This window comes from Phyllobates terribilis, unplaced genomic scaffold (genome assembly GCF_046119375.1).
Source record: "Phyllobates terribilis strain yellow unplaced genomic scaffold, ASM4611937v1 Scaffold_9__5_contigs__length_417890890, whole genome shotgun sequence".
In the NCBI taxonomy this organism is placed as follows: domain Eukaryota; kingdom Metazoa; phylum Chordata; class Amphibia; order Anura; family Dendrobatidae; genus Phyllobates; species Phyllobates terribilis.
In genome coordinates this window covers 359,684,794-359,700,022 of record NW_027362769.1, presented here as the reverse complement: position 1 = coordinate 359,700,022, position 15,229 = coordinate 359,684,794, and the positions used below count along the sequence as shown (strand labels likewise).

At 49.8% G+C, this 15,229-nt stretch overlaps 3 protein-coding genes across 3 annotated transcripts; all 3 read right to left on the bottom strand.

Moving 5' to 3' along the window:
• Positions 1 to 3,040: 3,040 nt before the first annotated feature.
• On the bottom strand, positions 3,041 to 3,352 carry LOC141161041 (histone H4-like). Its single transcript, XM_073645829.1, has one exon. The coding sequence runs from the start codon at positions 3,350 to 3,352 to the stop codon at positions 3,041 to 3,043; it is 312 nt and encodes a 103-aa protein (XP_073501930.1).
• Positions 3,353 to 5,414: 2,062 nt separating this feature from the next.
• Positions 5,415 to 5,846, bottom strand: LOC141161040 (histone H3). Its single transcript, XM_073645827.1, has one exon. The coding sequence runs from the start codon at positions 5,838 to 5,840 to the stop codon at positions 5,430 to 5,432; it is 411 nt and encodes a 136-aa protein (XP_073501928.1). The 5' UTR covers positions 5,841 to 5,846; the 3' UTR covers positions 5,415 to 5,429.
• Positions 5,847 to 8,309: 2,463 nt separating this feature from the next.
• On the bottom strand, positions 8,310 to 9,044 carry LOC141161039 (histone H1.10-like). The gene has a single exon (XM_073645826.1). It carries the CDS (start codon positions 8,971 to 8,973, stop codon positions 8,317 to 8,319), a length of 657 nt encoding a protein of 218 aa, XP_073501927.1. The 5' UTR covers positions 8,974 to 9,044; the 3' UTR covers positions 8,310 to 8,316.
• Positions 9,045 to 15,229: the final 6,185 nt, after the last annotated feature.

The window sequence follows — 15,229 nt, the reverse complement described above, 5'->3', positions numbered from 1 at the left end:
GCTCTATGGAACGCTCGCTCCGTCTGCAACAAACTTTCCTACATTCACGACCTCTTCATCACCAACAAGCTTTCCTTCCTCAGCATCACTGAAACCTGGCTCACCCCCTCTGACACGGCCTCTCCTGCTGCACTTTCGTATGGCGGATTCCACCTCTCCCATACCCCTCGCCCCACCGGCAAGCACGGTGGAGGAATAGGTTTTCTCCTCTCAGATAACTGCTTCTTCACCCATATTCCACTGCCATCCTCAATTTCTCTCCCCTCTTTTGAAGTGCACTGCGTGCGCATCTACTCCCCCTCCAACTGGCTGTCATCTACCGCCCCCCAGGATCAGCCACCACTTTATTTGACCACTAACCACTTTCTTTGACCACTTCACCACTTGGCTACTTCATTTCCTCTCCGTTGACTTCCCCACTATCCTCATGGGTGACTTCAACATCCCCATTGACACTTCCCTCTCAGCTGCCTCTAAGCTTCACTCCCTCACTTCCTCCTTTGGTCTTACCCAGTGGTCTTCCACACCCACCCACAAAGACGGCCACACGCTGGACCTTATCTTCTCCAGCCTCTGTTCCCCATCTAACCTCTCTAACTCACCTCTCCCTCTCTCTGACCACAACCTACTTACATTCTCTACCCTCTCCTGTCCAGGGCAACAATCCCCACTTCACAAACTTGCATACCCTCGCAGAAATCTCAAACACCTTGACCTACACTCACTCTCTGAATCCCTTCTCCTTCTTACAGACATTTGTTCCTTACATGATGCAGATGTTGCAGCCACTTTATACAACACCACAACAGCTGCAGCTCTCGATTCGGTCGACCCCCTCACACATACCAAAGCCCGCACAATCAACAGACAACCCTTGCACACCAGCCTAACTAAAGAACTGCGACGGGCCTCCAGGGTTGCTGATCGTAGATGGAAAAGGTCCCACTCCAATGAGCACTTCGTCGCATTCAAACAGTCTCTCACTACCTTCAAGTCCACACTCACTGCAGCAAAGCAAACATACTTCACATCTCTCATATCCTACCTGTCTCACAACCCCAAACAACTATTCAACACCTTCAATTCTCTCCTCCGTCCCCCAGTGCCTCCTTCCTCTCCTCTTATTTCAGCCGAAGACTTTGCCTCATTCTTCAAACAGAAGATTGACACCATCAGACAAAGCTTTTGCCTAAAGCCCCCACAGCCCCTCCCCACACCTACTCAACCTTCCTCCTTCAAAACCACACTCTTCACCATTACGGAAGATCAACTTTCCTCTTTGCTTTCCAAATCACACCTCACCACCTGTAAACTTGACCCAATCCCGTCCCACCTCATCCCAAACCTTACCACTATCTTCATCCCAGCGCTATCCCTCCTCTTCAACTTGTCACTAACAACTGGTGTCTTACCCTCATGCTTCAAACATGCCTCAATCACACCCATCCTCAAAAAGCCCTCCCTTGACCCAACCTCTCTGTCTAGCTATCGCCCCATATCACTTCTCCCCTATGCCTCAAAACTACTGGAACAACACGTCCATTCTGAGCTGTCCTCCCACCTCTCCTCCTGCTCCCTCTTCGACCACACCATTCTACTGAAACTGCACTGACCAAAGTTACCAACGACCTACTAACCGCCAAATATAAGCGACACTATTCTGTCCTCCTTTAAGACCTGTCATCTGCCTTCGACACAGTGGACCATTCCCTCTTACTAAAAACTCTCATCTCTCGGCATCACAAACTGGGCCCTATCCTGGATCTCCTCATATCTAACAGACAGGACATTCAGTGTCTCTCACTCACAGACCACCTCCTCATCTCACCCCCTATCTGTCGGTGTCCCCCAAGGTTCAGTTCTAGGACCCCTGCTCATCTCCATCTACACCTTAGGCCTGGGACAGCTCATAGAGTCTCATGGCTTTCATTATCACCTCTATGCTGACGACACACAGATCTGCCTCTTTGGACCTGATATCACCTCCTTACTAACCAAAATCCCACAATGTCTGTCTGCTATTTCATCCTTTTTCTCTGCTAGATTTCTAAAACTTAACATAGACAAAACAGAATTCATCATCTTTCCGCCATCTCATTCAACCCCACCAACTGACCTATCAACGTCAATGGCTGCCCATTGACTAATCCACTTTTCCCCCAGCCTCTCCTCTCTGTCAATCTCTTCACTGGCTCCCCATTGAACAGAGACTCCAGTTAAAATCCCTAACCATGACATACAAAGCCATTCACAACCTGTCTCCTCCACATATATCTTGCCTACTCTCCCGCAACATACCCGCACGCAACCTCCGATCCTCACAAGATCTCCTTCTCTACTCCCCTCTTATCGCCCCTTCCCACAATCACATACAAGATTTCTCCCGTGCGTCTCCCCTACTCTGGAACTCTCTACCCCAACACATCAGACTCTCGTCGACCGTGGAAACCTTCAAAAAGAGCCTGAAGACCCACCTCTTCCGACAAGCCTACAACCTGCAGTAACCACCACTCCACAAATAATGCTGCACGACCAGCTCTACCCTCACCTACTGTATCCTCACCCATTCCTTGTAGACTGAGCCATCGCAGGCAGGGTCCTCGCTCCTCTTGTACCAGTCGCCATCACATGGTGTTCAAGATTATTGTAATTGCTCTTGTATGCATACCCCTTCTTCACATGTAAAGTGCCATGGAATAAATGGCGCTATAATAATAATAATCTGATGTGGAAATATGTAGTAGAGTCACATTCTTATCACCGCAGGACCTAGATCCAATGGTCTGTAGTAACCGCGGATCAGCGTTATCCCACTAGTGTTAGAATTACTGTCCGCCGTTCTCCCCAATATGGGAAGAACAAAACTAACACTGATGAGAACCGGACACCTGAGCGACCCACCAGCCAGAATACAGAGATCACCAGTGCACAGTAGAGATCAGCTCCCGGCACAGCAACAGGAGATTGTAGCCTCTCACTTAGAAGATGTGGTGGCTCTAAAAAGAGCCTTTGGGTTGTCAGGATGGAGCAGAGAATACAATTAACCTCCGAAGCCGTAGAGAGTGCGGCCCTGGCGCTTGAGCGCGTACACCACGTCCATAGAGGTGACGGTCTTCCTCTTGGCGTGCTCGGTGTAGGTGACGGCGTCACGGATCACGTTCTCCAGGAAGACTTTCAGGACACCGCGAGTCTCTTCATAGATGAGGCCGGAGATGCGCTTGACGCCTCCTCTGCGAGCGAGACGGCGGATGGCAGGCTTGGTGATGCCCTGGATGTTATCACGGAGCACCTTCCTGTGCCGCTTGGCACCGCCCTTCCCGAGACCTTTCCCTCCTTTGCCGCGACCAGACATCCTCCAAATAGTCAGTAGAAAAATGACTAAACCGCACCGACTCTTCTTTTATATAGCGTATAGATGGACCAGAGAGAGGACTGCAGAGATGACGCGTTTCCAGGGCGGGTCTTACAGAATCTACATTAGCTCCTCCTTCCTCTGCTGATTGGCTGAACACAGAACTGTTGGGGAGTTTGAATTTCCCGCTTATTGTGCAGTTTCCGCAGCGTCTAATATATATCTTTTCCCTGTGATGAGAAATGTGTCAGATACAGTCTATAAATAAAAGGGCAGACACGACACCAACCTCCTGCAAGTGAGATGAAGCTGAGCAGAAGCATCAGATCACTGCTGAATATACAGATAGCGGCACTGACAGTGATTAACCCCCACTTCCATCATACCAGCATATTCCTAACATGCTATTCACATCTCCATGGTCATTTCCACATCTTACTACTCCCCTCATCATCCCTTGCCATGGCTTCATTCTGTACAATCTACATGTATTAATACATGTGACATTCTGGCTGCTCCCGGTGACTAATCTATAGGATCCTGACTGAGCTCTGTGACGTTTCCAAAACGGGCTTGTCACTTCTGATAGAATTGCTCTTGGGGTGCGGTGATTTGCCAGGAGCAGCAGCATGTGACCATGCCTGGACACGATCAGAGGAGGATTGTGGCAGCCAGGATTATTGCCTCTTCTAAGGACAGTGCAGGGAGGAAGCCGCGGTCAGCAGCACTGCTCAGATACTTAATATTTTGCCACCACTGGGATTTTCCGCTCATCAGAAATGACAATATTTACTTTCTCCTAATAACACTTGTATTGTAATTGACAGAGATCATAAAACTCAGATATCACTTGTTTCTTCATTTGAGGATTTGCATTTAGAGAACATTTGTTATCTTCCTGTAGAAGATAAAGACAACAGCTCAGATTGGGCAAATAAAAAAGGAACCGTATAAATAACAAAATCACTGAGCAGCTGATTGATTCTCATTCCAGTGGTCCCATATCCAATGGAGAATACACTGTGATCTGGAAGGTGATTACATGAATGTGGTCAGTGGAGTTTATCTATAGACCGGACACTTCTCTTCACAGCAGAAGTAGTAACACAATTACATGTAGAAGCTGCGGAAACTACAAGGAGCGGGAAATTCAAACTCCCTAACGTCCTGTGTTCAGCCAATCAGCAGAGGAAGGGGAGGAGCTAATGTTAATAGTTACCGAATAGGAAGTTCCCGCTCAGGGGCTGATGGCTTTTTCTGTTCTTTGTCCTTCTGGATCACGTGGTTTCAGGACGGTCGGATATCAGAAAATTTGCTTGTGTTGAGCGATCAATGGTCTCTTGGTTCCATACAGGAATTTCTATCATTTCCAGGATCCAGGGAACAGTATCCGCTTTCTATAACACAAAGTGCAGAACTGATTCTAACAATGGTGACTCCATCACACCAGCAATATTCCGAGTGCCGGGAATATAAAGAAACGAGATACTGCAGTTTACAGAAAACTTTGAAAGGAGGCGGGGATTTTATAAAATGTAGGTTAATATTATCTAGATAAACCTACTACAGAGCTGCAGAGGATATTAGTCTCTTAACCCTGATGCGTTTCCAGGATCAGACCCGTGCGGCTGATAGGAGTCAGCGAGTGTTCACAGGAGATAGCGCTGGATAATGGACGTCCTATAATGATCGCATCATATACACCAAGAAATCTGCGCATTTATTCCTTCAAAACACAGTCCAGACTCCTAATACATTAAATAAAGCTGATATTATTGGATGTGCGGCAGGATCGGTGCGAAAACTAGTGGGGATACGAATATTAAGTGGTTGAATGAGTAGAATGTACTTCGTGTAGTCATCAGATCATTTCTACACACCCTTATAACGGCATTGGAGGGAATAATCCCCCCAGATACCAACTGCAGACTGAGAAGAGAGCTGAGCGCCCCTGATGTTACTGAGCACAAGTGAACACTCAGCAGAATATGAAGCAGATGAGGGATCAGCTCGTTATTATGGAGGATTTGGTGGCTCTGAAAAGAGCCTTTGTTATAGTCAGACGTGTAGGACGGATCTAAGCTCTCTCCCCACGGATCCGGCGGGCCAGCTGGATGTCTTTGGGCATGATGGTGACCCTCTTAGCGTGGATCGCGCACAGATTTGTGTCCTCAAACAGCCCCACCAGATAAGCCTCGCTGGCCTCCTGCAGCGCCATGACGGCCGAGCTCTGGAAGCGGAGATCGGTCTTGAAGTCCTGGGCGATTTCTCTCACCAGGCGCTGGAAGGGAAGCTTACGGATCAGCAGCTCGGTGGACTTCTGGTAACGGCGGATCTCACGGAGAGCGACTGTCCCTGGCCGGTAGCGGTGAGGCTTCTTCACTCCGCCAGTGGCGGGAGCGCTTTTCCTGGCGGCCTTAGTGGCCAGCTGCTTGCGGGGAGCTTTCCCTCCGGTGGATTTACGAGCGGTCTGCTTAGTTCTGGCCATAGCTCTGTATAGAGGAGAACAGAAGTGATGAGAGGAGCGGAGAGAGCGGGATATTTATACTCCTCTGCTCCTGTTACCGCGTCATGTGAACACGCCCCCTGCACTGCATTGGTAATATAAATTAACATGAGCCGCCAAAACAGGTGTGATATCCGCGACCAATCATTATTCACAAAATCATCGCAACGCCCATTAATCCCGCCCTCAAAAAGAGGGGCATGGTCTCTGTTCTCTCTTTTCTGGCTGCGGATACTGGCACAGGGTCACACCATGTCTACATGCGGCTTCTACAGCAGGAGCCGCCGTCGTCACTGTTCTTCTATGTCACCAGTACACGGAGCTGTACAGGGTCTACTCTATCATCAGTCAAATCACTGGTTCTCCAATTCTCACATCGAAGTAATAACCGCACACTAATCCTTTCACTAATAAAGACGCAGGTTACAAGTGGTGATTGATTAGAATGATGTAAGAATTAGATTTCTGTAGGACATCGGCCCCTTCCCTCCATTGATTACACTGATCGGTCACCTGCACTGGTGTGATCGGGACACAGCGCAGCTCTATGCGGAGATGTGGGGAAAAGCTTATTCATTATAACACTGGAGCAGCTCCCTGTACACACTATAATCTAGAAGCGGCAGGATATACGGGCACTGATCATACAGATCTGCCGGGGACAAGATGATGGCACTGATCATACAGCTCTGCCGGGGACAAGATGATGGCACTGATAATACAGCTCAGCCGGGGACAAGGTGGTGGCACTGATCATACAGCTCTGCAGGGGACAAGGTGGTGGCACTGATCATACAGCTCTGCCGGGGACAAGGTGGTAGCACTGAACATACAGCTCTGCCGGGGACAAGGTGGTGGCACTGATCATACAGCTCTGCAGGGGACAAGGTGGTGGCACTGATCATACAGCTCTGCCGGGGACAAGGTGGTAGCACAGATCATACAGCTCTGCCGGGGACAAGGTGGTGGCACTGATCATACAGCTCTGCCGGGGACAAGGTGGTGGCTCTGATCATACAGCTCTGCCGGGGACAAGGTGGTGGCACTGATCATACAGCTCTGCCGGGGACAAGGTGGTGGCACTGATCATACAGCTCTGCCGGGGACAAGGTGGTGGCACTTATACAGCTCTGCCGGGGACAAGGTGGTGGCACTGATTATACAGCTCTGCAGAGGACAAGGTGGTGGCACTTATACAGCTCTGCCGGGGACAAGGTGGTGGCACTGATTATACAGCTCTGCAGGGGACAAGGTGGTGGCTCTGATCATACAGCTCTGCCGGGGACAAGATGATGGCACTGATTATACAGCTCTGCAGGGGACAAGGTGGTGGCACTGATCATACAGCTCTGCCGGGGACAAGATGATGGCACTGATTATACAGCTCTGCAGGGGACAAGGTGGTGGCTCTGATCATACAGCTCTGCCGGGGACAAGATGATGGCACTGATTATACAGCTCTGCAGGGAGGGGACAAGGTGGTGGCTCTGATCATACAGCTCTGCCGGGGACAAGGTGGTGGCACTGATCATACAGCTCTGCCGGGGACAAGGTGGTGGCACTGAAAATACAGCTCTGCCGGGGACAAGGTGGTGGCACTGAAAATACAGCTCTGCCGGGGACAAGGTGGTGGCACTAATCATACAGCTCTGCCGGGGACAAGGTGGTGGCACTGATCATACAGCTCTGGCGGGGACAAGGTGGTGGCACTGATCATACAGCTCTGGCGGGGACAAGGTGGTGGCACTGAAAATACAGCTCTGCCGGGGACAAGGTGGTGGCACTGATCATACAGCTCTGCCGGGGACAAGGTGGTGGCACTGATCATACAGCTCTGCCGGGGACAAGGTGGTGGCACTGATCATACAGCTCTGCCGGGGACAAGGTGGTGGCACTGATCATACAGCGCTGCCGGGGACAAGGTGGTGGCACTGAAAATACAGCTCTGCCGGGGACAAGGTGGTGGCACTGATCATACAGCTCTGCCGGGGACAAGGTGGTGGCACTGATCATACAGCTCTGCCGGGGACAAGGTGGTGGCACTGATCATACAGCTCTGCCGGGGACAAGGTGGTGGCACTGATCATACAGCTCTGCCGGGGACAAAGTGGTGGCACTGATCATACAGCTCTGCCGGGGACAAGGTGGTGGCACTGATCATACAGCGCTGCCGGGGACAAGGTGGTGGCACTGATCATACAGCGCTGCCGGGGACAAGGTGGTGGCACTGATCATACAGCGCTGCCGGGGACAAGGTGGTGGCACTTATCATACAGCTCTGCAGGGAGGGGACAAGGTGGTGGCTCTGATAATACAGCTCTGCCGGGGACAAGGTGGTGGCACTGATCATACAGCGCTGCCGGGGACAAGGTGGTGGCACTGATCATACAGCTCTGCCGGGGACAAGGTGGTGGCTCTAAAAAGAGCCTTTGTGGGGTAATAACAGGGCGGCTTTGGATTATTTCTTAGCTGCGGGCTTCTTGGCTTTAGCTGCCTTCTTAGCAGGACTCTTGGCAGCTTTGGGTTTAGCAGCTTTCTTAGCCGGACTCTTCGTCACCTTCTTGGGCTTCGGAGCGGCCTTTGGCTTCTTGGGGCTCTTGGCCGCCTTCTTGGCAGCTGCTGCGGGCTTCTTGGCCTTTTTCGGGCTCTTCTTGGCCGCGGTCGGAGCCTTCTTGGGCTTCTTAGGAGACTTGGCGGCTTTCTTGGCTGCAGCGGGTTTCTTGGGCTTGGCCGCAGCTGCTGACTTCTTCTTGGCCGCTTTGTCCTTAGTCTCCTGCTGCTTCTTGTTCAGCTTGAAGGACCCGGAGGCGCCGCTGCCCTTCACCTGGAGGAGGGCGCCCTTGGTGACCAGAGACTTGACGGCCAGCTTCAGGCGGCTGTTGTTCTTCTCTACATCGTATCCTCCGGCAGACAGAGCCTTCTTCAGGGCGACCAGAGACACCCCACTGCGCTCCTTAGAGGCGGACACGGCTTTCACGATCAGATCGGCGACGCTGGGACCGGAGGGATTCTTGCTTTTCTTGGCGTCCCCGGCGGCGGATTTCTTCGGCTGTTTCTTGGATTTGGCGGCCGGTTCTGCAGGAGGGGGAGCGGCGGCTGGTGCGGTCTCGGCCATCGTGTGCTGCGGAACTAGAACACAAATATCTCCTGATAGGAAAACACTGAGGCCGGAGCTGGAGGCGCCTGTTATATGTACAGGCTTACTGCGCACTGATTGGCTGCTGATCTGCACCGTCCTGAGCATCTATTGGCTGACACTGAGCACAGGCCCCGCCTCCTCCCTGCTGAGCCCGAGTGAAGCTCCGCTCTCCCCTTGTGCTTTCCTGCCCGGGATAAAAGCCCTTTACCGGCTAACACCGGACAGCAGAGCGCGCTTTCTCCGTCGCTTCCTCTTCTCCATCATCTCCACTGACCGTTTGTAGCCGTCACCAGCAGAGATGCCGGGAAAGAGCCGAGAGGAGGTCCCGGGATCATCGCCGCCGTCCTCCCGATCTGCGCATCACTGTGTATCCGGGGAGATAAAACTGCTGCGGGAGCTCGTTCCTCCTATTCCCGGCTCTTGTCACCATCACAGGGATCTTTACTACAATATCCATCGTACAGGAAGCGGATTGTACGATGTGGGGACGACCTGGAGCTGCTGAGAGCCCATAAGGGTAACACAGGCGATGGCCTCCGCTGACTGCCACCTCCCTGACCTGTAATATAAGTACACCCCGAATGTGCAGAGTATTGGGGGGTGAACACGTATCCACATAGGGGGCTGATTGCAATCACCTGTGTAATATCGTGTCTGACCCTGTGTGAAGCTGTGACGCTGCGGCTGGTAAAGGAGGGAAGAGCTCTGATAAGGCGCCAGCTTCACAATGCGACTCATCCCCAACACAACATCTGTACAGCCCAGATCAGCAGCCTTATAGATGTCCCAGATAATAGAGCAACGTGTACAGTATATAGTTCAGTGTGTACAGTATATAGAACAGTCTGTACAGTATATAGAGCAGTGTGTACAGTATATAGAGCAGTGTATACAGTATATAGAGCAGTATGTACAGTATATAGAGAAGTCTGTACAGTATATAGTTCTGTGTGTACAGTATATAGAGCAGTGTGTACAGTATATAGTTCAGTGTTTACAGACAGTATATAGAGCAGTGTGTACAGTATATAGAGTAGTATATACAATGTATAGAGCAGTGTGTACAGTATATAGAGCAGTATGTACAGTATATAGAGCAGTATATACAGTGTATAGTGCAGTGTGTACAGTATATAGAGCAGCGTTTACAGTATATAGAGCAGTGTGTACAGTATATAGAGCAGCATTTAAAGTATAAAGAGCAGGCAAATTTTGGCCACACACCAATACACGCCCATTTACGGATTTCTTTCTCCCCTGGTAGGAGGAGTTGTCAAAGGGGAGCTGGTAATGAGGGGCATTCAGCAGACGGCCCTCATCCCCATTCCTGGTATGGATGGCCCACTAATCCCCATTCCTGGTATGCCTGCCCCCCCATCCCCATCCTGGTATACATGGCCCCCTCCTCCCCAATCCTGGTATGCATGGCCCCCTCCTCCCAATCCTGGTATGCTTGGCCCACTTATCCCCATCCTGGTATGCATGGCACACTTATCCCCATTCATGGTATGCATGGCCCCATCACCCCCATCCTGGTATGCATGGCCCCCTCCTCCCAATCCTGGTATGCATGGCCCCCTCCTCCCAATCCTGGTATGCATGGCCCCCTCTTCCCCAATCCTAGTAGGCATGGCCCCCTCCTCCCCAATTCTGATATACATGGCCCCCTTATCCCCAATCCTGGTATGCATGGTCCCCTCCTTCCCATCCTGGTATGCATGGCCCCCTCCTCCCCAATCCTGGTATGCATGAGCCCCTCCTCCCCAATCCTGGTAAGTGTGTACCCCTCTTCCTCAATCCTGGTATGCATAGCCCCCTCATCCCCATTCCTGGTGTTCATGGCCCCCTCATCCCCAATCCTGGTGTGCATGGCCCCCTAACCCCTTATCCTGGTATGTATGGCCCCACTATCCTAGTGTGCATGGCCCCCCATCACTGCACACATGAAAAAAATAAACACTTCTACACGCCTTCCTTCCTCCCCTCTGCTCCAGCGCTGTGTCCTGTGTGTCAGTAGCTGATCTCAGTATCTGAGCAGCGCATGACATCACTGCCATGCTCTATTAGATGCCAAGGTGAGTTGCGGGGATATTCACTCCTCTCCACGCCGGGACTATGAGCGTGGAGAGGAGTGAATAGTCACTCTCCTTAATAGTGCGCACTTTCAGCACGAGAGCAGCTCCTGCTGCGACTCTGCGATCCTCTGTGACCGCTACTAAAGAGAATGAATATTCACTCCTCTCCACTCCCATGGGCATGAAGAAGAGTGAATATTCATTATGTTTAGCATGGGGCACACGTGGTAGTTGTGGCTGCTGTCTACTACCTGTGCCCGCTGCTCCACCACCGCAACACCACCCTCCACAGCCGGGAGAACAGCTGAGCCGTGACGGGAAGCGGGACTGAGCCCTCAAAGCGGGACAGTCCCGCCAAAAACAGGACGGTTGGAAGCTATGTGTACAGTATATACCTGTCAACATACAGTTGAACACACACAAACACAAAGTAACTGTAGGGGTTGCTCAGGCACCTCCTTATTGGGGAGAGTGCCTTTTATACAAGATGCCTGGGCTGGGAGAATCTTTGCAGGTGCGCATGCTGCCCCTTTAAGAGCATGGGAGCAGTGTAGTGTGCTCAGGAGAAGTGGGGAGAGGAGCGTGAGGATGCTACCGTAACCAGGGCAGTGAGTTTGTCAGCGTCCCTCATGAAGAGTGCAGGGGAACTATGCGAGGGCGCCGGCAATGGATAGTACAACCTTCTTGTAGTAATGCCCCATCCTGGTCACCTTCTTGCAATAATGTGCTCATCCTCGTCTTCATCTTGTAGTAATACCCCATTTTTGTCCCTATATTGTAGTAATGTCCCCTATTGTACTGTTGTTCACATACACATAAAAGACAGACAAAAAGCTTGTTCACACCTGTCCTCCGTTCCTTGATGACCTTTTTGGACATGCGGCCTACATGCACTCTAGACCCCTTGATGATCGCGGCGAGGTCCAGGGGTCCGCCGACGTCAGCGCATTGGACACATATTCAATTGAAATGTATTGCCGCGCAGAGACAAGGTCTCTGCACAGCAATACCAATACATTCAGCCCCTCAATGTCCCCACAGCCAGCTCCCTCATATTATCTCCACAGCCAGCTCCAATATCCATGGACCCTTCCCAGCCTATTAATATCAGCCCCCAGATGTGTGCTTTGCCTTAGCTGGTTATTAAAAATAGGGGGACCCCACCTCATTTTTTTAGGTTTACCCCATTTTTAACAACCAGCAGAGGCAAAGAAGACAGCTGGGGGCTGATATTAATAGGCTGGAAAGGTGCATGGAAATTGTCCCCTTACCAACAGCTGTCTGCTGTCACTTGGCTGGTTATTAAAAATAGGGAGGCCCCACGTCATTTTTTTTAGACTATTTTTTATTAAATAGGTTAAATAAGCATAGCCACCCTTTAGTATCATATGAAGGGCACTAAAGAGTGCTACTTTATTATATGTAAGGGGGTTGTGACATTAAATATCTACAGGATATCTATCTATCTATTCTAAGGGTTTTGCTGTGGATTTATTGTACTTGGCTGATGACATTTCCTGTCTTTACTGAGATGTGTGCGAGAAAAAAAGGACGGAGTACGCATGGTCCGTGTGCCGTCCGTTTTTTTTTTCGCACTCATTGACTTGCATTGGTGAGTCTCAGGCGTTCGCATGCTGCAATTTTTTTACTCAACCCATTTCCACCTGACGAAAAAATCTCACAGATGAACACTGCCTTATTGAATCACATTGGTGCAAGTGCAATGCAATTTTTTTTTCTCACATTGGAATCGCCGGATTTACACATAGATGTGAGCGAACCCAAAGGGCTCATAGTCATCTGCATTTAAATCGGACGAGTGCAATCCAATAAAAAATTGGATTGCACTCTCACTAATGTTATTGAATGATTGTGTTCATCTGTGATTTTTTTCTCAGCTCGAATCGGACTGAGAAAAAATCTCAGCATGCTGCGAGTGGCCGCATATATCGGACGAGACTCAGCAATGCAAAGCAGTGGGTGCGAGAAAAAAATCGTCACACAGACCATGAGTGTATATGCACAGTGTGACCCGTCAGAATAGAATAGATAGAATAGATATATGCATAGAATAGATAGAAAGAAGTCAGTGAGATATATAATTAGCGCAGTGCGTGTGTAGCTCACTGTACATGTATTTAACTAGTAAAGAAAGAAAAAATGGCGTGGTGTCCCCCTCATTTTTCTTAATCAGCTTAGGGAAAGCAGACAGCTGGGGTCTGGTGTTATTATGCCGGGAAGGGCTCACTATCCATGAATCTTCCCAGACTATTAATAACAGCTCACTAGTGATGGGCGAGCACTAAAATGCTCGGCTGCTCGTTGTTCGAGTCGAGCACATTGGAATACTTGGGTGCTCGACCCGAGCAACGAGCACAATGTAAGTCTATGGGAAACTCGAGCATTTTTCAGGCGGCTCCCCCCGCAAGTCTGCAGAGGGCCTAAAAATTGCCCACATCGATGGGAACAGTGTTCAAATGTTATGGGAACAGCATTTCGGACTCCCAGGTCACTGGTGTCAACAACGTTGTCAGAGGTATTACGCCACTTTTACGGACTCACAATAAAACATACAAAAACGAAACCAAAATGCATTTTCCTGGGAAATATGTTAAGGAACATCGTTTCCAGGGTAATGACTTGTATATAAGGCAAAATAAATAACCAAAACCAAAAATACTCCTCCACACCTTGGGCTATGATCACACGTAGCGTTTTTCATGTGTTATTGCACTTTTGCATTGCTTTCAAACATGACAAATGCATTCATTGGGAAATGTCATTTTAACATTTTACAACCATATCTGGCCATGTGGTGTGTGAGACATGATCAGACACATCCTGTTTAATTTATGAAGGAGGGACTCTGAAAGTCACAAAGCCTATTTTTATAGGGCCATCAGGCGACCTTTACTATTCTTGAAGGGCCAGAAGTCGGCCCTCACTATTCTTAGAGAGATATCAGCCGGCTATGCTTTGCTGTTCCCATTTCTAAAGAGTGGATCTCCTATACTGTTATTGCATATGCAGTGAGTGGCAGGGCTGCCCAAAATGTGGACCCACCCCAATACCCCTTTGAAAATTTGGACCCACCCCAATACCCCTTTGAAGTGACTTAGAGGAGCGCCTCCTGAAAACAATGTTCCCATTATTAGGAAGTGGGTCTCCCATACTGTTAGCCTATGCAGTGAAAGCAAGGGCTGCCAAAAATTTGGACCTACTACAACGCCCCTTGGTAGAGATGTAGAGGAGGGCCTCCTGAAAACAATGTTCCCATTATTAGGAAGTGAGTCTCCCATTGTGTTTGCCTATGCAGTAAATGCAAGAGTTGCCAAAAATTGGGAGGCACTCCAATGCCTTTGGAAGGAGACGTGGAGGAGGGCCTCATAAAAAAAATGTTCCCATTAGAAAGGAGCTAGTCTCTTATACTTGTAATGCCCATGAACTAAGTGTATGGGATGACAAACATTTACCCCTGGGGGGTATACATGAACATACTGCATAAAAAAAATTTACGGGCATCATAAACACCCTTTAACAAAAATTATGTGGGTGTTGCATAATGGACCACTGTCACCCTGGTGATATGGTGGTGGAGGATGAGGGTGAGGAGAAGGAGGAGGACAAGAGCAAATAGCCAAAATCAGAAGGCATATAACCATGTGTGGGTGTGAAAAGGTGCATGGGAATACAATTCCCAAAAAAGACACTGGATTTGAGTTTATGTTACGCTGCTATCATCCGGCATTGTTGAGAAGTCGGGCCCAATCCAGCCCATGTTCATTTTTATAAGAGTCAGCATGTCAACATTTTCAGTTTCGGTTATAATTCCACCGGCAGAACTAAAAACCCGCTAAGACAAAGCAGCAGCATTTTCAGTTGACAGGCGGATGCGCTTATCAGTTATAATTCCACCAGCGGCACTAAAAACCCGCTCTGATAAAATGCTAGCGGCAGGGTAGCCCAGGACCTCCAAGGCATAGAGAGCCAGTTCATTCTACGTATCCAGCTTGAATACCCAATAATTAAAAGGCACAGAGGAATCACGGAGGACGTTGGTACGGTCGGCAAGGTACTCCCTCAGCATCTTCCCAAACGTTGCACTCCTTGTGAGAGTACCCCACGCCTCAGGGCCTGTGCGATGGGAGGGGCTGTGA

What these genes read in the sequence shown, in the direction of transcription:
- LOC141161041 (XM_073645829.1), bottom strand. Translation starts at nt 3,352, where the DNA reads ATGTCTGGTCGCGGCAAAGGAGGGAAAGGTCTCGGGAAGGGCGGTGCC.
- LOC141161039 (XM_073645826.1), bottom strand. Translation starts at nt 8,973, where the DNA reads ATGGCCGAGACCGCACCAGCCGCCGCTCCCCCTCCTGCAGAACCGGCC.
- LOC141161040 (XM_073645827.1), bottom strand. Translation starts at nt 5,840, where the DNA reads ATGGCCAGAACTAAGCAGACCGCTCGTAAATCCACCGGAGGGAAAGCT.